The sequence below is a fragment of the Sinocyclocheilus grahami genome, unplaced genomic scaffold (assembly GCF_001515645.1).
Source record: "Sinocyclocheilus grahami isolate Dianchi unplaced genomic scaffold, SAMN03320097.WGS_v1.1 scaffold394.1, whole genome shotgun sequence".
Lineage (NCBI taxonomy): Eukaryota > Metazoa > Chordata > Actinopteri > Cypriniformes > Cyprinidae > Sinocyclocheilus > Sinocyclocheilus grahami.
Window position 1 is genome coordinate 163,195 of NW_015505573.1, and position 23,808 is coordinate 187,002.

General features: G+C 42.2%; 2 protein-coding genes and 1 long non-coding RNA gene across 3 annotated transcripts in view; 1 reads left to right on the forward strand and 2 right to left on the reverse strand.

The window, feature by feature from the left end:
• Positions 1-985: 985 nt before the first annotated feature.
• Positions 986-8,445, reverse strand: LOC107550276 (uncharacterized). The gene is made up of 3 exons (XR_001604642.1): positions 8,309-8,445; positions 1,078-1,100; positions 986-1,023 (listed from the first exon to the last, which is right to left on the reverse strand). It is a non-coding gene; the product is annotated as an uncharacterized lncRNA (long non-coding RNA).
• Positions 8,446-14,386: 5,941 nt separating this feature from the next.
• On the forward strand, positions 14,387-15,748 carry LOC107550284 (iroquois-class homeodomain protein irx-3-like; the record flags this gene model as incomplete). The annotated part of the gene is made up of 2 exons (XM_016231537.1): positions 14,387-14,798; positions 15,452-15,748. Coding segments are annotated over exons 1-2 (510 nt in total), but the record flags the coding sequence as incomplete, so codon positions are not given.
• Positions 15,749-23,031: 7,283 nt separating this feature from the next.
• Positions 23,032-23,808, reverse strand: part of fto (FTO alpha-ketoglutarate dependent dioxygenase) — a 181,971-nt gene continuing 181,194 nt past the window's right edge. The window contains exon 9 of the mRNA XM_016231535.1: positions 23,032-23,092. Within this exon, the coding sequence (XP_016087021.1) occupies positions 23,062-23,092 (31 nt within the window). The 3' untranslated portion in view covers positions 23,032-23,061. The remainder of the gene's footprint in view (positions 23,093-23,808) is intronic.

The following is a 23,808-nucleotide window of genomic DNA, read 5'->3' on the forward strand; positions in this document are numbered from 1 at the left end:
TGAAGTATTCTAAGTTGTTGAGATAGTGAATTGGTGGGTTTTTGTTAAATGTGAGCCAAAATCGTCACAATTAAAAGAACCAAAGACTTAAACTACTTCAGTCTGTGTGCATTGAATTTATTTAATACATGAGTTTCACAATTTGAGTGTAATAAATTAACTTTTCCACGACATTCTAATTCATTGAGATGCACCTATATGTACCTTTAAGGTACTAATATGCACACTTTATGGTAATTAAGTACAAAGGTATACCTTTTTAACCTTTTCTTTTTTTAAGACCAAGATTTGGAACACAACTTGGATTTCCGGTTGCCATGCTCAACATCAATCTGTGTAGCACTGAAAACCTCTCACTCAGGTCAATTCACCCCCTTAAATTTTTCAGGTTGGTGCTGATTGTAATCATTAATCGCTTTTCATAATCTGCAGGATACAGAAGGAAGTGATTTGATTGCACACATGCTACGCTTCTGACAGGGCCAGCCACAACAGACACCAGCAGACATTGATATGTGAGGATAATATAGAGGAGTGTTGGGATCTGGGATGTTTCTGAAGAGGAGAGAGGCGTTAACGGTGATGATGAGGGTGGCATTGTTCTGAAAATCTGGCAGCTCTTCCCAAGCCTGTGGGTATGAAAAGGGAATTAGGGGAGTGTGTGTCTGTGTGTGCATGTAATCATCACTGGGTCACAGTGGAGTGACCTACCAGCTGAGCCCATTGCTGCTCCACTGCTTGAACCTCTCACTCAGGTCAATTCACCCCCTTAAATTTTTCAGGTTGGTGCTGATTGTAATCATTAATCGCTTTTCATAATCTGCAGGATACAGAAGGAAGTGAATTGATTGCACACATGCCAAGCTTCTGACAGGGCCAGCCACAACAGACACCAGCAGACATTGATATGTGAGGATAATATAGAGGCCGTGTTGGGATCTGGGATTTTCTGAGGAGGAGAGAGGCGTTAATGGTGATGATGAGGGTGGCATTGTTCTGAAAATCTGGCAGCTCTTCCCAAGCCTGTGTGTCTGTGTGTGCATGTAATCATCACTGGGTCACAGTGGAGTGACCTACCAGCTGAGCCCATTGCTGCTCCACTGCTTACAAGGTAACAAATGGCCCCAAATACACAAACACATGTGTACACAGAGAAAGAGAAATAAAGTGGGTTAACATTTGCTCAATTTCACAAGGCAACTCTGAAAGCAAAATCTACAAACAATTACACTCGGCTGCACACTAAAGAAATGAAGCGATCTTGTTATCCCAAGGTCTGACGACTCCAGAAAAATGGTAAATGTGTTTCTCTTTATTACAAATAGCTGTTTTTCTTTATCCCAGCTTTATCAGCGATCCAAATAAAGAAAAAGGAAAAGAAAAACGTATTCGGTTACAAATGTAACCTTGGTTCCCTGAGATATGGGAATGAGTATTGCGTCTTGCTAGACGCTATGGGAAAAAAAGAAATTTTTTCTCCTGAACTGAAGCCTTTTTCAATCACGCAGTGAAACTGCACGGCCATTGGTTCGTGCAGTATGTTTTAAAAACGAACCAATGGCTAGGCAGCAGTGCTGCACAAACTTATGGCAGTGAAGCCCGCCAAAGCCCGCCAGAATGGGTGGAGTCATCTGGCTATATAAGCAGCCACTTCGCCATAGGATTCAGGTTACTTCGACTGAAGTGACGACTGAGTAAACAATTACACTCGGCTGCACACTAAAGAAATGAAGCGATCTTGTTATCCCAAGGTCTGACGACTCCAGAAAAATGGTAAATGTGTTTCTCTTTATTACAAATAGCTGTTTTTCTTTATCCCAGCTTTATCAGCGATCCAAATAAAGAAAAAGGAAAAGAAAAACGTATTCGGTTACAAACGTAACCTTGGTTCCCTGAGATATGGGAATGAGTATTGCGTCTTGCTAGACGCTATGGGAAAAAAAGAAATTTTTTCTCCTGAACTGAAGCCTTTTTCAATCACGCAGTGAAACTGCACGGCCATTGGTTCGTGCAGTATGTTTTAAAAACGAACCAATGGCTAGGCAGCAGTGCTGCACAAACTTATGGCAGTGAAGCCCGCCAAAGCCCGCCAGAATGGGTGGAGTCATCTGGCTATATAAGCAGCCACTTCGCCATAGGATTCAGGTTACTTCGACTGAAGTGACGACTGAGTCTAGTCGCCAGGGCTAGCAATGCAGTACTCCTTCCCGTATCTCAGGGAACCGAGGTTACGTTTGTAACCGAATATGTTCCCTTTCGATACTACACTCGTACTGCGTCTTGCTAGACGCTATGGGAACAGTACAATCACGCCGTGCCATGGCAGAGGAACGAAAATGATAATCATTGTCTTAAGCACCTCAGGGCCCAAGAGAACAAAAACAATAAATTCCTCCAGGCTAACGGTCTAAGTCTCATGAAGGCCTCACCCAGCCGAGTGATCGTAACTTATGGCAGTGAAGCCCGCCAAAGCCCGCCAGAATGGGTGGAGTCATCTGGCTATATAAGCAGCCACTTCGCCATAGGATTCAGGTTACTTCGACTGAAGTGACGACTGAGTCTAGTCGCCAGGGCTAGCAATGCAGTACTCCTTCCCGTATCTCAGGGAACCGAGGTTACGTTTGTAACCGAATATGTTCCCTTTCGATACTACACTCGTACTGCGTCTTGCTAGACGCTATGGGAACAGTACAATCACGCCGTGCCATGGCAGAGGAACGACAATGATAATCATTGTCTTAAGCACCTCAGGGCCCAAGAGAACAAAAACAATAAATTCCTAACGGTCTAAGTCTCATGAAGGCCTCACCCAGCCGAGTGATCGTTCCAGAAGACTTGCGCAGCCTCAGCACCCATGGGGGCCAAGAGCACACAAGTAAGCTCTCTGATAGGTCTGGGCATATTGCATCCAAACTGCACTCAGAGCGAACTGCGTGCCAGTTAAGCAGAAAGAACCCTTGCCTGCAAGGCAGGGGCATCCAGGTTATAGAACCTAGCAAAAGTGGACAGCGAGGCCCAGACGACCGCTGCACAAATTTCTGCAATGGTCACACCACTAGACCATGCCCACGAAGAGGCGATGCCTCTAGTTGAGTGGGTTCGTACTCCAACGGGGCATTGTAGGCCCAAGGAGGAGTAGGCTAGCAGAATAGCCCTAATTATCCACTTAGAAAGTCTCTGCTTCGTGACCAGGTGTTCTTTAGCGCGGCCACTGAAGCAAACACAGAATTGTTCCGACTGCCTAAACTGGGCTGAATGCTCGATGTTGACCTTCAGAGCCCTAACGGGGCAGAGTAAATTCAACTCCTGGTCCTCCTCTGAGGGAGGAAGCACAGAGAGGTTGATAACCTGTGCTCTGAATGGAGTCGAGAGCACCTTAGGTACATAGCCATGCCTTGGTTTCAGGACGATCTTGGAGTCGCCAGGCCCGAACTTAGGCAATTAGGGCTTATACAAAGTGCCTGCAAGTCCCCTACTCGCTTGACCGATGCTAACGCTAGTAGCAGAGCAGTTTTGAATGACAGGGACCGAAGGTCGACGGACTGCAGTGGCTCGAAGAGAGGGCCCTTCAGGGCCCTTAGAACAGTGGGCAGGTCCCATGTAGGGACAGTGAGAGGCCGGGCGGATTTAGCCTCCTGGCTCCCCTCAGAAAATGTACAACAAGGTTGTTTCTACCGACCGATTGGCCCACTGTAGGGGCATGAGAAGCCGCTATTGCCACCACATAGACCTTGAGCGTGGACGGGGAGCGTCCCTTGTCCAACAGCTCCTGCAGGAAGGATAGTATCACCGATATGTCACAAGTGAGCGGGTCCCTGCTGCGGTTTGAGCACCAGGCAGAGAATGCTGACCATTTAAGGGCGTAGAGGCATCTTGTTGTTGGAGCTTTAGCCTGAGAAATGGTGTTCAATACACACTCTGGGAAACTAATAGGCTCCCGTCGAGTGGCCACAGGTGCAAGGCCCACAGCTCTTGTCTGGGGTGCCATATCGTCCTGTTCGCCTGGGAGAGGAGATCTCTCCTCAGGGGAATAGGCCACGGGGCTACTATTAGCAGCTGCGACAGCTCTGCCAACCAATGCTGGTTTCTCCAGAGCGGGGCCACCAGGAGCACTTTGCGTTTCTGTTCCCTGATCTGCCTGATTTCCTGTGGAATCAGGGCAACCGGGGAAAAAGCGTAGAGAAGGAGGTTGGGCCAGTCGTGGGCCAACGCATCCTTGTCCCTGTAAAAATAGATTGGGAAGTGAGCATTGTCCTCTGAGGCGAAGAGAATTGTCTACTTCCGCCCTGCCGAAGACTTCCCAAATTTTCTGAACTGTCTGCGGATGAAGCATCCACTCCTCTGAGGGGACCTTGCTTCATGACAACATCTGCTCCTCGGTCACCACCGTCATGCGGTTTGAACGGACCAAGACATGATGTCCCCTGAGGTCTGGTAGGAAGGTTCAACAGACCCACCATACCGCCAACATTTTGAGGCAGTTGATGTGCAGACTGCTTTCTGCTATCGACCAGTGGCCGAACGTCGGTTTCCCTTCGCACAGAGCTCCCCAACCTGTGTTGGAAGCATCTGTCAAAACCACCTTCTTCCTGTAGACCATTCCCAGGGGAACTCCCTGTTCCATCCATTGAGTGTTCATCCAGGGGGTCAGGGCCATTACACAGTCCTGATCTACCCTGATAATCAGGCGTCCATGACGCCACACGTGGAATGGAACCCACGTTTCAGCCAGTGCTGGAGGGGACGCATTTGCAGCAGGCCCAACTGTAGCACTGGAGATGCTGCAGCCATGAGGCCTAGCATTTTCTGAAACCGCTTGAGGGCGTGAGAGGCACCAGCCTTGAAGGAGGCCGCGATCCGCCGTATGCTTAGGGTGTGCTCTGTTGTGACCTTCGCTTTTATTTGAGCTGAGTCGAATACTGTTCCCAGGAATGAGACTCGCTTGCTGGGAAACAGTACGCTTTTGGCAAAGTTCATCCTGAGCCCCAGGCATTCCAAATGGCTGAGGAGAAGGGCTTTGTAAGATAGTGACTCCTCCTCCGACTGGGCTAGAATGAGCCAGTCGTTGAGGTAGTTGAGAACGCGGATTCCCGCCTGTCTCAGAGGGGAAAGAGTCGCATCCATGCACTTCGTAAAGGTGCGTGGAGCCAGGGACAGCCCGAAGGGAAGGACCGTGTATTGATAAGCCACTCCCTTGAAGGTGAATCTCAAGAATGGCCTGTGATGGGGGGCTATCTGGATGTGAAAGATCCAGAGAATAGAACCAGTCCTCTTGGCAGATTTGCAAAAGAATCTGTTTTAGTGCAATAATTCTGAATGGCCGTCTCATGAGGACGTGATACAGACGTCTGAGATCGAGGACGGGCCGTAGGCCGGCATTCTTCTTGGGGATGAGGAAGTAATGGCTGTAGAAGACTGACTCGCTCTGGGCCGGAGGAACCACTTCTATGGCTCCTTTTTCCAGCAAATTTCTCACTTGGGGACCACTCCGCTGAAGCACGGGGGTCTTTGAGCGAAAAACCTAGCTTTATTATCCCCAGAACCCATTCTGATACCCCGGGGATGGCTTGCCACGCCTCGGCCCAGGAGGACAGGTGTTGGATTGGTTCGAGTGCCTGGTCACTGCAAGGGGACACGGTACTCATAAGAAAAGGAAGAGGAAATTTGCTCTCTCTTTGAAAATGTTTGTGTTTTATTTTGCCCACTATAACAGCGGATCGCCGTTTGGGCGCTTGAAAGGGCCCAGAGTTTACATCAAACACATTGCTGGCTGCACCCGGAACTAGACGGGGTGATTGGCAGCTTGGGGGGTGGTCCGGCTGCAGGGAGACTTGACCTCCTCCTCTTCCTGCTCCTTTGCTCAGGATGACGCCGGAGGCGCCGGGTCCAGCGCTAGCTTAGGCCGGGGGCCCTGGCACTTCGGAAACGGGTAGCACTTGGCTGAGCAGGAACGTCTTCGAGGCTCAGGCTTGGCTGGCTGGGTGGCGGCGGCCGCCACAGGTGCAGGCTTCATGGGCTGCTGAGTCATTGCAGATTTGGGGCGACTCGAGGCAGCTGCAGAACTGGAGCGCTTTGGTCGGAAGTGTTGCATGGCTTGGGACGACTTCTGTGCTTCAGTAAAGCTCTCAGCAAGGCCCTCGAATGCTGGCCCGAACAGACCGTTGGCAGAGACCGAGGCGTCGAGGAACGGGACCTTGTCAGCATCCTTGATCTCGGTCAGGGTCAGCCATAGGTGGCGCTCCAACACCACCAGACTGGCCATGGAGCACCCAATAGCCTGAGTCGTGGTCTTTGTTGCGCACATAGCCAGGTCTGTCGCGCTCCTCAGCTCCCTGAGCGTCGCGTGGTCTGGGAGGCAACTTCTCATACCCCTTGCCTTCAGCGCCGTCGATCTAGGTGAGGGCGGATGAAGCAGCAGAACGGAGGCGGGCAGAGCATGTGGCGCGCCATGATCTGGTGAGCTTGTCGTGGACCTCCGGGAAAAAAGGAGAGGATCTCTGGCTAGGGGCTTGACTGCGCCCCGGCAGGAACCATTCATCCAGATGGCTGCGGGAGGGCTCTTCTGGTGGATACCACTCCAACCCCAGCTCTTCAATGGCTTTCGAGAGGACACAGAGTATTTCGGCGTTAAACCCGGGATGCTGGGCTCGGACGACGGCAGGGGGGCGGGGTCAGCGATAGAGCTCCACAGCTTCTCCGCGTCCGAGGCTGCTAATGACAGACTGTCATCCAGCAGCTCCTCGTCACTCCAACCGAACGAGACCAGATCACTCGCGCTGGCAGAGGAACGCTGTCAGCCTCTCTGTGTGGAGAGAGCGAGGTACGCGGGACCTGAGCCGACGTAAGCTCTCTCGCTTCTGAGCACTAAGATCCTCTGCCCCGCTGTTTTTTCCTCACAGTTTTCTAGCAGGAAGAAAACGGGAGGGCGCGAGGGGCGGGGTCGATTTCAGCAGAGAAACCTATCCGCAAGCACAGAGAGGCGAGACTCATGCTCTCATAGTGGGAGCAATTCGTCTCGGTAAGCACGGATTCCGCGTGGGATTTCCCCACGCAGGAAATGCACTCACGATGGCCATCATCGGCGTGCAAGGGAGCCCTGCACGTACCGCAGTAACGGCGCTGCATTTGAAACAATGCTGTAGAAATTTGCTCTTTAGAAATTGCTCTTTATCGGCTCGCCGGATGGCAGCAGGGGAACCGGACTGCTGCTGCACGTACGAAAGGCATTGAATCAGCCTGACAGTTGTTCCACTGCGAGGCGTGTCAACGGCGAGCAGGCTCTTCAGTCAGCGGAGATGCGAAGAACGTCATCGTCGCTGAAGGAGAAGAAATCTGAATCCTATGGCGAAGCGGCCGTTTACATAGCCAGATGACTCCACCCATTCTGGCGGGCTTCGCTGCCATAGGTTTGTGCAGCACCGCTGCCGAGCCATTGGTTCGTTTTTAAAATATACTGCATGAACCAATGGCCGTGCAGTTTCACTGCGTGATTGAAAAAGGCTTCAGTTCAGGAGAAAAAAAGACTTTTTTTCCCCATAGCATCTAACAAGACACAGTACAAGTGTAGTATCGAAAGGGAAATATATATAGTGAAAATAACAGAATTATTCAACAACAAAAAAATCTTAAATCTGAAATTAAATGTTGTTGAAATTAAACTGAAATAATGTATATTTGTCTGTAGAATACAATGTAACATTGTAAATTTACATTTACTTTATATAATTCTATATTTATATTTACATTTATATACATTAGATAGATAGATAGATAGATAGATAGACAGATGGTATACACTTTTACATATAATACTTTTATTATATTTATATTTACATTTATATACATTAGATAGATAGATAGATAGATAGATAGATAGACAGATGGTATACACTTTTACATATAATACCATATATATAACACATATACATATATAATACATATAACATGTTAACATACCACACAAACACACTTTAATACACTTAGTCTGGAGTGTGTACATGAGGACAGTGCTTAGGTGGTCTGTCATATCACTAACTTCATGCTGAGTATGAGTGCTGGCCATATAAACTGCACTGACCTCAGTGTGTTGGCATGCTGTGCCACTCAATATTACTGATTACACACACCGAAGACCATAATGCTATTCAGTCTAGACCTGATAACAGGCTCGCACTATTTGCTATTAGCCGGTTATAAAAAAGATAATAAGGATGAAAAAAAACTAGCTTGCATTCTTTTACATTAAAGACAGGAAGCTAGTTTTTGAACTGTTAGGTTATACAAGGCATACAATCTTTAAAAAACCTACTTGACTTTATATTTGAGGATGCATCAATATGTAGACTGTGAGCTATTCTTCCCGCAGGGTTATCAGTGCCTCTGGGTGGATAGGGGCCTCTGTGTTAGTACAGCTGCATCTCCTGCAGTTATATACTAACCAGCTACAGCAGCTTGAGGAAAAAAAAACAAAAACAAAAAACAAGGAGAGCTAGCAATCTGGAATGGACTGTATAAAAATCACACAATTAGATTATTATTGGATTACTCAAACAGCTTATTTGTTTTAGCTGTAAATCCACTCTATAGGTCTGATTTTAATCATGAATGGTTACTCTGTTTCTCTTTCTGTCACTCTCCTTTTGTTCAGCACAATTTGTTGCTGATGGAAGATGTCTTCCGTATGTGTGCATGCTATGTCCAGCAGCTCAATATGCTATTGGGGCACCCTGTAATCTTTCTATAGATATTAGACACAACTTGCTTCAGGTAAACATCTTCTATAAGAAAAAATCCTTCCTGACTGCCTTCAACTTGAGATCGATAGAATGCAACCATATTTTCTTTGTGTACTTCCTGGAGATCATAAACTGTCATTCTTTGGCCTAAGAATGTTCAAGTCAAAAAACTTCCACTGGAATATCTTGTGTTCAGAAATTGCTCTTAATCAAATGATTTTATCATGTACAAAGAGAATGATGCAGTACAATGAGGGTTTTAGTAGTCCAAGCGGTTTATTACTGACCCCTCAATGAAATATCTCTAGGCAAGTCACTGTAGAATTAAGGATCAATGATTACTTTATGTGGTTTATTATTAGGAGTTACTGCAGACAGAATTAGTTTTGAAACCAGAAGTAGTTACTGTGTGTCACCACATGAAGCATTAAGCATAAGTGACCGGATTGTTTACAGTTATTACTACTAACATACATTTGGAATGGTATTAGTAATGGTAATGCATTGGCATAGCAATTTGCATATGTGCAGATGACAGTTTTATAGCTAAATCTTTGGCCTAAGAATGTTCAAGTCAAAAAACTTCCACTGGAATATCTTGTGTTCAGAAATTGCTCTTAATCAAATGATTTTATCATGTACAAAGAGAATGATGCAGTACAATGAGGGTTTTAGTAGTCCAAGCGGTTTATTACTGACCCCTCAATGAAATATCTCTAGGCAAGTCACTGTAGAATTAAGGATCAATGATTACTTTATGTGGTTTATTATTAGGAGTTACTGCAGACAGAATTAGTTTTGAAACCAGAAGTAGTTACTGTGTGTCACCACATGAAGCATTAAGCATAAGTGACCGGATTGTTTACAGTTATTACTACTAACATACATTTGGAATGGTATTAGTAATGGTAATGCACTGGCATAGCAATTTGCATATGTGCAGATGACAGTTTTATAGCTAAGATAACTGAATTCTAATCTGTCAACATAACACAAAAATAATCTGAGAGTTCCTAGATGGTGCTTGTGCACTCTGGTCTTGCCCTTGAACACACATACACACTTTCTTTCAGTCGTGCTACTGTGTGTCTTTCTGTCACTTCTCCATAAACTGACAGCAGCAAAGCAAGCTCCAACTTGTATTTTAATTCAGGCCTGAAGTTACTTATTTTGGTATTGATCAGCTGTAATGCTGAATCAATGCTCATCTTGTTACCTGGGCTATACCCGTGTAACACACTGATATCCCCGGCCACAGGAACTCATTCCCTTTGCAAAGTGACTTTACCATAAAATCAATGGCTGCTTTGTTACTGATACAGGAGACAACCACGCAGAGAAAGGCCGGCAGCAGTGAAGAAAACAAGCATGTGGCTAATATTCAAATCACCGTTGTGAAGATGGTCCAGAAACACTGGACAATTTTCTGTGCGTTGTTTTCCCCCCAGAAACATAATAATAATAATAATTATTATTATTATTATGATGTCAGGTAGAACTACTGAATGACCTGCACAAGTAGAAAAACTGGAAACCTATTCTTGTCACACTCACATTGTCAGTCATTCTCTACAAATTTACTCTAAAAGGCAACTGAGAAAAAAATAGGTCTTGTAGGTGTGTGCACTTTGCTGAGAGGGCAGATGTTGGCAAATAGCGATAAATGACAGTGACCCTGCTTTGCTAATAGAACAACTCGAAGCCCGCGCAAGACCGCCATCAAAATATTTACCAAAGCTGCGCGCAAAGACTGGGCACCGCGTGCTCTGACCTTCTCAATCAATTACTGCGTGTGGCCGCCGCTGGCTGCGCAATTTACCAAATCCAAATTCCCACTTTATGACAGCGCTGCTCCGACTATACGCTTGCCCCGTATCACAGCCGAAGAAACAATCGAGAATAAGTCCCTCTAGATTTCCGCAGCCTCAGCACTCAGACTTCAGCAGTCACTTAATAGACTGGGGTGTCGTCGAGGCGTTGATGCTGAGGGAAATGTTTTTTCTTCCTTTTTCCGTCTGTGCTTTGATTCAGTTGCCAAAAGCTGCACACAGTATAATATTAGATATGCGATTAACATTTATATGATTAGGATAGACTTTTTCTTTCATTGTATTTAAGCCTCTTGATATTGTGAAAACAAGAGGTCTAAATCCGCCCGTGTTAGTGTAAAGGAGGCATAAATGTTAAGAAAATCCCCAGAACGTGTAATCTAAACCACCTGTAGATGTTCGGTAGGACAACAAGGTCGGTTCTGATAGAGCATTTGGTCCTCTAGCTAATGAAGGGTTAAAACAGACGTCGCCTTTGAATTTGGTGTTTGATACAATTTATTAAAGCATTTTAATAAGTTGCAGTTCATTGACTACTCTTAATTTGCTCCAAATTGCTGTGTGTGCCCAGGGAACAGTTCAAACTCGCCACTTTCTCCTCCACTGCAAGTTATCTCTTTAATAGACACGATTGATTGGAGAAACCTTATTAAAATAACATTAGTCAAATTATGCTAACTGTGTGTATGTATATATATATATATATATATTGATTTTTAGACAGAGATGTTTTGTATAGGAAAATTAAAACTTCTTCCTTCAAGTTATTTTGCACTTCAGCAATAAAACTAATTAGCTAGTTAGTTTTAAGCATTAAAACTAACTATATAAAACTAACAACACAGTTTTAATGATGTTATGTAAACTAATACATGAAGTAGTAAGTTTCTTTTTGCAGAAAGCTGCTCTATAAAATCGTGGATAAACTTTGATGAAAAGTGGTTAATAATCTGGAACCACTTAGTATAAAACATATTATAAATCAGAATCTTTTTAGACCAACCCTATAGCACTAGTGGTTCTGCGATTCTTTATAATCAAGATAGATTATAGTCGTTTTTCTGTTTAACCAAAACTTAGATGCAAAATGTAAACTCTTCACAGAACTTGCAAACTGATTTCCCCTCTCGACTCTAACCAAATAAAATCCTCTTTGACGGAGCTGTTAAAGAAAATGTGATTTAGGCCAGTCACTCTAACACACATATTTCTCATTCCTCCCCCTGTCGAATACACCACACACATCAAAGGTCATTAAGTGTGTTTTCGTTTTAAATCCTTTGTCACCTCAATTAACAGATCGGATCAGAAAAGCCCGTTTGAAAGACCATGTGCGATGGGGTATGTGTTACTTGTTTTCTGTCGCCTTGGCATTGCAGAGCTGATTCAGAGGTGTAATTTGAAGAGCCCCTGTTTGAAGTCTTTGATCAGCGCTGTCGCAGGCATCTTGTGTATTGCATAAGGAAACGCTTTTGAGCGCAACGTCTCTGCTTGTTTATTTGGATGCGTGTTGGAGAATGCGAAACGGTGTCATCTGCATAATTGCTAGTAAAGGAGTCACAGAAATCATCCCTCAAGTCACACATCCGAGATTGTCCTATTCATGCACGTGATATTAGTGCGGTATTTTGAAATGTTGGCCTGCGTTTAATGGAGTCTTGTTAGGCTATAGATCACATTTTTTTTTATTAACAATTAGATAAATGCGTGCTCTACATATTAGCACATGCCTATTAATAATTCTGATAAGAAATGTTGGCCTGCGTTTAATGGAGTCTTGTTAGGCTATAGATCACATTTTTTTTTTATTAACAATTAGATAAATGCGTGCTCTACATATTAGCACATGCCTATTAATAATTCTGATACAATTGTTTAGTTTTATTGTTTCTATTAATATTATTAGAAGTATAAAAATGTAAACTATAATAATAATAATGCTTAAGCCTTTTATTTAAATTGTTACACGGGCTTCCAACGGTGTGGGAGAAGAAGGCAGGAAGAAAACACCGTCCTAATGCTTTTATGGCTGTGCCAGTTTCCTGGGTCAGTGTGAAAGTGTTAAGTTAGTGCCTGTGTATTTGATTGGGCCAATAAATCAGAGGCAAACCTTGAAACCCTGACAGGTCCCGGGATGAGACACGTGTCCATCCGAATTCAGAGCGCTGCAGGGTGGACTCCAGCACGCACACTTTTCCTTTCCTCCGTGCTTCCAACTTGATCGGTTTGAAAACGGTTAGTTTGGGTCAAAATCATTGCAAATACCTGTAGGTAAATATGACTGAAAATAAAACCTTAGCTGTGTTTTGCATTGTCTCAGATGGCGCAGTGCTGTGGGGTCAGTCGGGTGGGCTGAGAGCTCTTGTTAGCTCTGCAGGTCCGTGTGGGTGTTATTGACGGTTATGTAGTTATTACCATCCGCTCTGAATGGCATCAGACTGCTGTTCTAATTAATAACCCCCGTAATCCTGCATTGTTAGACGTCAAAACAGCAGACACGTGGTAAGGAGAACATGGAAAACCGGGAGTCCTTAAATAAGCAAAGAGCCAATACAAATGACATTCCAGATATTAGGATGCCATAACAATAACTATCTCTTTAAAAGCAGATGGAAGGTTTAGGAAGAATGCTGCGTTCTTGGAAACCACATCACATTAAATCCAAGCCAAAGTTGATTCACCATAATCTTTCATTACTGAACTGAGATTTAGTCATCCTATATTCAAATAAACGAAACTCCTTAAAGCACTAATCGGTGCCGTTGTTTGGAAGACGATTAGCAAACATATGATGACACTGGACTAGGAGCATAATACGATTATAGATGTTTCCTGCATATTTTCATATATTGATTCAAGGAATTTCAATCGTGATCCTCGTCCTTTGTTTTAATCCGTATTATTTACAGAAGGGTGCGGATTATATCAGATCTTTTCAATGGATATCTGTCTATCTGTAGAGTAATCCTGTAGGTTAATAGCCCAAAATATGTTTTTAGGAACAGAAGCTTTTACACATGAATGCAACGGAAACATTTGCGATTAAATTTTAATACGTCAAAAAAGCCTTCAAGGCTGACAGCTTAAATACATACATCATATATAATAGTAGTAGTAACAATAATAATAATAATGATTTTCAATAGTTCAAAAATTAAAATGCACTAAATTGTAATTTGCAGAAACCCACAATATACGGCATATAGCCTAGTCACATTACGAAATGATACTATTGTGAAGGCTTTTCGTTTTTTTTTCTCTCAACTTACTCTGAAGGCGAACGGTAACACGCCAGTGTTGTGATGTTTCACTAAATGCGTCAGAAGACCCCGATTGATGCACTAAAAAACGCTCTTCGCATAAAAAAAAATCCTTTTGTATTTTGTAAGAGTAAGCACGACATTCTGTATGTGCTCTCCGATTTAAACTTTAAAGTTCTTCGCTTCACGTGGAGGAGACGCGAGTAAAATAAAGACACAAAAGATCTGCGGGAAGTTAATGACTTAACAAGAATACAATATTTACCATTTTGTGGATGATCGAAAATTTTGAGAAGTAACACAAGAAATTGGAAAGGGCTGAAGCGGCGAACAGATAACAAATGAAATGATTGGCGAGCCATTAAATGAGATTTTAAACTCATTCGAATAAGAAATGGCGACGTCAGAGGACTTATCCAGACGGAGAGCAGGAGCGGAGAGAGAGAGAGGGGGAGAGAGAGAGAGGCTCTGTAAGTGGGGGTGAGACTTGAGAAATAGGAGGAGCTTCTGAACGACTAAAAATGTCAATCACAAAAAGGAGTTCCAATAATCTAAAGCAATCTGTAAGGACCTGACCTTAGTCCATTCAGATCAATAGGGAAGTAAGGGAAGAAAGCGCAATCGGATCGTTTACACTGGCTCTTTCGGAGGAAATATAGACTTCCCTGACACTTTGTACTCACTGTAAAGTGGATATCGTGGTGCGCACCAAGAGGGCGATTCGCCGCTTTTTGTGACTCCAGCAGACTTTCTCCACAACAATGTCTTTCCCACAGTTGGGATATCAGTACATCCGACCCATATACCCGCAGGACAGGCAGGGGATAGGCAGTGCCCGAGCCGGGGCAGACCTGAGCCCGTCCGGAGCGCTCTCTAATGTTCTCTCCAGTATGTACGGATCACCTTTCGCTGCCGCACAAAGCTATGGAGCTTTTCTTCCTTATTCAAATGAACTGTCCATTTTCAACCAGCTGGTGAGTAATGCTTTTATTTTTTGTGCTGTTTTCTCGTTCTCTCTCAAACTCATATGTAGTAAACTTTTTAAAAAAGACTTAAGTGTGTTACAAAATCCTTTACTTCAGTTTATGGTTCAATACCAATCATTATTGAATGCTAGTTTTGCAAAACGGTGGTGAACTTTGCGGTTTACTCCATTTGGTAAATACAAAAGAAGTTGAAAAAGTAAAATAAAAGAAAAACAATAAATAATAATAATAATAATAAGTGTAGTGTGCTTGTGATTGCAATTACAATAAATACAAATCGTTAAATAATTGTTACCATGTATTAAGGGGAAAAAAAACAATATGAAAGACTCATACACAGAATAAACAAATATACATGGCTGCATCTTGTCAATTTATTTAAGTATATAAAGTGCACGCTACTAAAGGTTCCAATGCAGTCAATAAGGCCTATTTAAAATAATAATAATAATACAAATTTAAAAATCAGCCCTTCCTTGCTTTTGTAAGTGCTCACACAGACTGAAAATCATACGCAATTCATATATTCAGCAATACACAAGGGAACTGCAACTGAGTACAAAAAAAAACTACTATATGCCAGGCCAAGAATAATAATACTGAATCACGTTAATGTTGGATCCGTGTTCTGTGTTTATAAGGGGGCACAGTACGAACTGAAGGACAGTCCGGGCGTCCAGCATCCTGGGTTTGCCCACCATCATCCTGCGTTTTATCCATATGGTCAGTACCAGTTCGGAGACCCTTCCAGACCCAAAAATGCCACCAGGGAGAGCACCAGCACACTCAAGGCCTGGTTAAGTGAGCACCGGAAAAACCCGTACCCCACCAAAGGAGAGAAGATTATGCTGGCCATTATCACTAAAATGACCCTCACTCAAGTGTCCACCTGGTTCGCCAACGCCAGGAGGAGGCTAAAGAAGGAGAACAAGATGACCTGGGCTAGAGAAAAAGTTGTTAAAAACAGCCTTCCATCAAAGACGGTAAGAGCAGAGATCGTACATTGCCTGTCCATGACTTTAATTTAGCGTATTACTTTTTTTTTCATTGTTACTTGTTAATTTTTTACATTTGAATATCACATAATGTTCATGCATGACTGTCTAGTCACGCACTCGGGTACTTGGTATACCGTGGTTTAAACATGATTGATATATTACGCATATGCTTGTGCAATAATAAACTCATAATGTCAAACCAATAAATTTCCAGTGCGTCAATGCGATATTTCAAAATGCTGATTTCAAAACGTCGTTCTATAGGCCTACTTGCTTGCAGATTTAGTTTTGTATTGGCCCCGTGTTTTTCATGCTTCCCTTCTATGTCCCAATATAGGCCCCAGAACCAACTCGAAGCTGCCATGGTATTATCCGCCCTCTCTTCCTCGTAGGCTTTTCTCTCTTTTTTGTTTACTTCTCATTTTAACCTGTGTAAGGAATGTAAAATAAAAATAACTCACTTCTGTATACTTACATTGTAAGCATGTCCTGTGTACAATGGCTGATGTTAATGCTGTCAGGCCAATAGTCCGTGAGTCCCATTTTCTTTTGTAAGCTCTGTGAGGATTTGATGTTGAAATGTTTTGTATATATGGTAAAGAAAATGTATATACTTGTGATCCGAAATTGTACAAGAAAGTCTATATTTTGGCTAATAAATGAACCGCTGCAACTTTACCGTCACTTTTGTATTTTGTAACAAACAACAACAACAACAAAAAACACAATGGAGTGTTAATATTGTAAATTATATTAGAAATGTCATGCTTTTCTGTGCGGAAATGGTTACAGTGTGTGTTTTGAATGGAATGGGAAACGTTAACTCGAGGTTATGAGGTTTGAAACGGAGGATTTGAAGTATTTTCCTATTTCGGGGACTTAACTGTAATTAGCTCCTTCTTGAATCGCGCATTTGGATATTAATGGAAGGGGATTATCCCCACCGAGGCGGAACAGCCAATATGAAATGAATAATTATTTCATTTATATTGGGTTGAAATAGCATACAACTCAATTTCACTGTAATGAGAATTGAATATTTTCTTCTTTGAAGAGGAAAAGTCTCACAAAAAAAGTTAAATGCTTCCCTCTGTACAGATGGTTAATGTAATCTCGGCTATTTATATTTTTCGAGATTCTGCTTTTTAAAAATGTAATGAATTCCAATCAGACATTGATGTTGTGCTGCTTGCCATATGCCTTCGATACTGTGCGAAATTATTTATTTATGTGTGTTTTCCCTCTTGAAGATGATTTGCATGGCAGCAGCTTTGTTTCACGGTTTCCAAAGTTTGGAGAAATTTAGAGTTGGAGCTCCATCTACAGTCCAATCTGAGCGGCCTTGACATGGACCGAGCCATTTAGATCATAATCTTTAATTTATGTCATTTATTCGAGAAAGTTGACCATGGGCATTTTTGGGATCATTTGTTCTTTTTGTGAGATTTGCTGGGAGCTTATAAGCAGACTGTTAAGCAACGTAAGGCTTGCGATTTCCCAATGAGAAAAATGCCTGGAGGAATATTTTGACACAGTTCATACAAAATCAGCCTACATCATCGAAACTGAAGACCGTATTCCGCACAGCGAAATAAATAATAAATAATGGGGAAATTTTTTTTTTTTATCAGCATAGGTTTAAATGTCCATTTTAATTTCAGAGTCAAAAAATCTAATAATTGAAAAAGAATAGAACATTTTCAAGAATCAATATTAAAATATAAAACCGTTTTGAATGGCAATACCTGCATTAAAATAATATTTAAAATGTCCAGCTCGCGGTAAACAATCACACACAACTCTAAGACATAAAATGATTTTTTTTTTAAGTTTAAGAATGATTAAAGTAAATACAATTATCGCAAAGTGCAGCCTGTCACCATGATTTACTGACACGGAGCACAAATGGGCAACTGGTATGTCGGTCTGTAGGCCTATACAGCAAATTGTAATTAATTATGCCACTGCCTCTCTTTTGGAACTACAATGCATTTCCAGCCCATAATAACCCAGAGACACAGCGAGAAATAAAAGCTCCGTCCGGGGCTAATACAAAAGTATTCATCTTACCCGCTGTTCGCGCTTTTTTTAATATATGGTATATAGCCCTATTCTATCTCTCCGAAATTCCGTTCCATCAAAGAAAGAGCTGGCTATGATTATTCATAAAACGCTGTGTGACGCATGTGACACTGATTGATGTAATCATCGTTCCGGATCTCTCTCGGAAGAGCGCCACCAGCTAGAGCACAGCGCGAGAGTGACCAACATTCTCCAATCAGTGCTGACCCTCTCACGCGCACCGCGCAGGTCAAGAGGGAGAGCGCGAGGCCAGTAGCAAACAGGCTTGCAGAGACTTGCGTGCATTTTGCACTTCAACAGACCGAGGAAGCTACACGGACTGCTATGAAAGAACAACTACAAAAATCTAAAACCGTTATAATATTAGGCTATCATTAAATTATACATTAGATTTGGTCCTTATTCCTAGCCAAACTCTTTCCTTACAAAGACGTCGGGATCATTTTTAACACACTTTGTTCAAACAGCTGCAAATCACTTGTCTTTTTACCCGCTATGTGTCTTTAAGTTTGATATATAATCCACACATTTATCTTCTTATAATTAAAATAGTGTAGAAATATAGGCCTATACATACCCAAATATGTGTAAATTAGAGTAAAATACACAGAGTGCTGTTTACTCCCAGTAGAACATTGACATTTTTCGCTGTCTTTAACTTTGAGATATTATCCACACATTTATCTTCTTCTAATTAAAATAGTTCAGAAATGTAGGCCCTGTACAGATATGTGTAAATAAGAGTAAGATACATAGAGTGCTGTTTACTCCCAGTATATATAAATACACACACACACACACACAGTCTGGTCAGCTATCCTTGTGGGGACTCTCCACAGGCGTAATGGTTTTTATACTGTACAGACCGTATATTCTATTGCCCTACACCAACCCTACCCCTAAACCTACCCCTCACAGGAGACTTTCTGCATTTTTAGATTTTCAAAAAACTTCATTCTGTACGATTTATAAGCTTTTGTACCCATGGGGACCACAATTTAGGTCCCCACCGTGACACGAGTCCCCATGAGTCTGTGTGGAGTCAGGTTTAAGTCCCCACCAGGATATATAAACCAGTACACACACACACACACATTACTAATATAATTTAAATTTTTCTACACAGAGACTTATTTTGCATTCACACCAGGTGGGTGGTGGTCATGTATGATAGAAAGAACTTCCCTATAGCTAATTTCTAATTTGCTGATGGTGTTACAACTCAACTCGTGTTACAATGCTCACAAACTACTTTTATGTTGCCTACATACACTGTCTTTCATTAGCAAACTATTCGTTAGGTCGACGATAGAGACTTTATCATACACATTTTTCAGCAGAAAGCACGCGCCTTTACCAGTGACGAGCCAGTTCAGGGCTGTCATAAATATTGATGCTTACTTAGTGTGTATTCTGCGCATATTAGGCGCTGAGGGACCTGAGCCACTCTTGATCATTAAAATCCATTTGAAATGCTCCTGAAAGGATGACACTGGGCTTCACGGTGTCTCTGATCATCGCATGAAATTAAGGATTAAAGTGCCTCACCAGAAACAAAGTAATCACCGATACCGATGTCGCCATACGTGTCCTACCGCTTTCTTTCTCAACTTAGCAAATGGAGAGCATTAATGAACATTTTGCTCAGATACGTGGAGGACATTCCGAACTGGGGCTGTTAGTGTCACTCATTTATTCAGAGTTAAGTGGATGTCCTTGCGGCTAATGAGCAATAATCAACAGTGACTCCTCTTTTTATTCCAACGCTTCCAGCAATGTTAAAAACGGGAGCCTATTTTTCCGCTGATACACAAGAGGGTTAGCTGCAACTGCTACCGAGCTAGAAACATTAGACGATTGTGAGCGCACAGTTAACTTCATAATAATAATAATAAAACACAAATTGTTAACATTTTATTTACATGTAATAAAGAAATAATAACAGTAATAATAATAATAATAAACTATAAGAAGAAAGCAAGAAATTGCCATTTATAGCCACTGGCAATTATTTTCATTGGATTTAACAATAGTTATGGATAATTAGGTCTTGAAGTTTCCAATTTGCTACTTGCACACAAAAAAAAGATGGTGGCACTGCAAATATTAAAAGTTTTATGAACAGACTTTGTTAATTCACACATATATAATACATTGTATATATATTGGGGGGATTGGTAGGTTGAGTGGGATAATATCATCAGTGTGCATAAATACATTCTTAACCTGTCCTTTTGAGCAAGGCAGAACTGCAGCATCTGTGGGAAATTCAGCACCATTGACACTCTCCAAATAAATGGCAATTCAGTCTATTAGCCACCACTAACCCATTATATCTCCAAGTACCATTCTCCCTCTACATCAATGACAGAGCTACATAGCTGTACCACTCACTGTGAGGAATGCTTTGTTAAATACCAATTTGGATGGGGGAAAGCGATGAAACACAGTGGAATCAAAGGCAAATCTAATCTATCTTTCTGACTCGCCATTGATGCAGAGAGGGAGGACAGACAGGGCTAAACCTTTTAGAGAAAACCAGCCAATGGAGTCATCAGCAGCCTTCTGCATGAATGGGCCGAAGGAGGGCATGAAGACCAGAGTGGGCTGCCAAAGGGGCCAGAGTCAGGCTGTGAAAGAGAGGACCAGCCCTGTGCCGTGCCCCTGTCCACCCCTCTCTGTCAGTGTGCTCTGTGGCAATGATGTCCCACCACACCCCATCTCTGCACTGAGCAGGACAAATGTCAGTGCTATTGTAGCCCTGCAGAAGCTTTGAAGAGCCCTGTTCTCTTTGTGGAGGTCACTAATCCTTTTATGAGGCACTGCTGATTGTTAGCTTGGCAAACACACACATATACATATTTCAGAGCTCTCTCTCTCACTATCTCACACAGCAGAGTGTGTATAATTTTTTTTTCTTTTTCTCAGACATGGCTGACATGTTTAGATGACCTGTAAGGCTATAGAGGAAAACAGTGAAAGCATAGAGGAGACACGTTCCACACTGTCACTGTGCATGAGGTTACAGGCCATCCGAACACTTCTGCTGCCTCAAAGAAGAGATAACCACATGTACACCCCCAAATCTTGTTTTACACACACATATCCAAAAATACACCAGCCTCCAGTGACTGGTTCGCAAAAGCCAGGATTAGTTGTGTGATAAAAAATATTTTCAAAATCCACAGGAAATCCATCATAACATCTTCAGAACTACTGAGTAATTCGTACCTCACAGAAATTGGCCATGGTCTTGATGTTTAGCGTTCACCATCTAAGCTGAACAGTGATGGTTTTTCGGATGTAGAAAATGTGATTGGGACACTATAGGGAAAGAAAACAGCACACAAATGCACGGCGATGAAGGTGCAGTGGGGTATTTGTCAGTTGATTCTTTCTCTGGCAGGTTTGGGGACAAAAGAACGAGAGAGTGACACTCTGTAGGACAGGAGGCGGGGCTGTGGAGAGCGCTAATTTCATGCCCTTTGTTGACAGAGGTTAGAGAGAGGAATTATTTCACTCCATCTGAAAGACAACAAGTGGGGCAGAGGGTTATGGGTGTAAAAGGAAGAGGACGGAGAAAGAAAGGGAGAGAGAAAGACAGAAAGGTGGTGGGAGCCTTTGCCGTTCAGCCATCTGAAAGATTGTGCCTTTCTCAGCCTCCTCAGCCATTATGGCCGAGTTACAGGGCAATTATGGAAATGTTTCTTTGAAGCAGAGTACTGCACTTTTTTCTCTCCTCCCCCAACCAAGAGAAGTCTCCATCCCTCTCTCCTCGCCTCTGCCCGGACATGGCTCTGTCTCCCCCTGCATTTGCTCCTCTTTCTCCATGGCATGCAAAAAAGGGCTGCCTTGGTGAATGTGATCTGAATGGAGCGACTGAACTGTAAAGGTTAAACTACAAAGGGATCACACCAGTGCCGGGCTTGAAAAAAATCACCTTTTTTTATGAGAAGAAAGAAGGGGTTCTTTTAAAAGATGATTTACTAGATACAAGGGAAGAGTTCTAATATTTCATTTTTTCAGTACAGGAATATTCTTATTCTTATAATAGTGTTCAGTACAAGTTAGGCTCAATTGATAACATTTGTGGCATAATGCTGATTACCACAAAAAAAAAACTTATCCCTTTCGTCCTTTGTATTTCTTTGAAAAAAGCACACACAAAAAATTGGTTACGCTGAGCAACTTATAATGAAAGTGAATGGGGACAACTTTTGGAGGATCTATAAGCAGAAATGTATAGCTTATAACTGAATAAAAACACATTCTTTTTTCTTTTAAAACTTGTTTTATTTGAGCTGTTAAAATCATAACTTTACAGTTGTTTTAGGGTTTATGCTGTTGCTTTGTTATGGAATCAATGCTGTAAAATTGGATATAACCACACAGAAAAGGTTAGAAAGCAATTTTTCCCCATGCTAATATCCTGCTAATACACATCGTTTACATATTGGGCTATACTACTGAAACAGAGTATTTGAGCATTTACAAACTGGCCCATTCACTTTCACTGTAAGTGCTTCAATGTAACCCACTTTTCTTTTTTCTTTTTTTTACTTTTTTAAAAGAAAAAGTGAGACAAGTCTAAATAAGTGTTTGTGGCAATCAACATTATGCCACAAGTGTTGTCGATTGAGCTTAACTTTGAATTGAACCCAGATTATTCCTTTAACAACACAGAATTTTGATACAAATCCGAGGTGAGAACAGTTCTCTTTTTCCATTGAAAGGAGAGGGAGACAGAAAGAAAGGGAGAGAAAAATCACCTGCTTTCCCCCAGTACATCAGTCAGCGGTGTAGTACAGAATTTCTCCTCAAAGTGTGAACTCATAAGATAGCTCTTGTGCCCCGAAATCTAGGACATCATGACTGAGACATGAGTGTAACCAACACCTCCATCTGACCTGGTGGGGTCAGATTCAACTCTGCAAATCAAACAGCATCAGTCACATTCTGTGAATTCCACTCGAGCCTTGTCTTGACAACAGATATATGATTAATGTTTTTTCTATATAATTATAGATCGTATATTTACCAGCTCAAGTATTGATTGTGAGAGTGGCTAAGGGCTTCTTTGGATTGGCTGTGGTGGAAGGAAAGACTTCATAAATTCTTCTTTTCTCGGAGCTCTGTCAAACAAGTTGTGCTGTGCGTTTCACATGAATACATTAGCAGAGCTCGGCTGATTGATTGGGAGAGCTGGAAAAGAGAGAGCACACCAATGAACTTGCTCTCTCAACAAGATTAATAGGGTTTATTAAATACTCTTGTGTCCCTTTTCATAACGGCAATGCCACAGGAGGCCAAAAAATTCGTCTGCGGCTCGTACTCCACTGTGCTTTTATCTGTGTAACAATCGGATGGCATATCTATGAGAGAAAGTAAAGTTCATTTTCAGTTCGACAAAAGCAATATTTTGTAACATTTAAAATCTCACACTGAAATGACACCACTCTGGTTTGTGCAAAGCCAGACTAACAGACCTAGAAAACATGATTGTAGCTCAGTTTGTAGTGTTAATCAGACCACAGTCGGCCTCTGAGTTGTGTGCTTGCTCCAAAAGAATAAGATGATGTGTGTTTAATCCAAATATTCAATTGCACACTCATGTGTCATGTTATACTTACCAAAAAAAACCACTGTTGCTTGATTATAAGTGCACATGTAAAGATGCTTTGTGACAATATCAGTACTCATCAGGACAAAAATGCCTGAAATAAATATGAGTGTATAGAAGAAGAAAAAGTGTGAGTGTGAGTGTGTGTGTTAAAGGCTGTCAAATGAACAGCAAAGAGCACTCCATTCTTCCTCACTTCTCTTTGTGCTTACATATAAACTTCTTGTCACCATGACATCTCTCTCCTTAATAATGCTATTGCCATGCAAATGAGAGAGGGTGTGTATGTGTGAGCGTG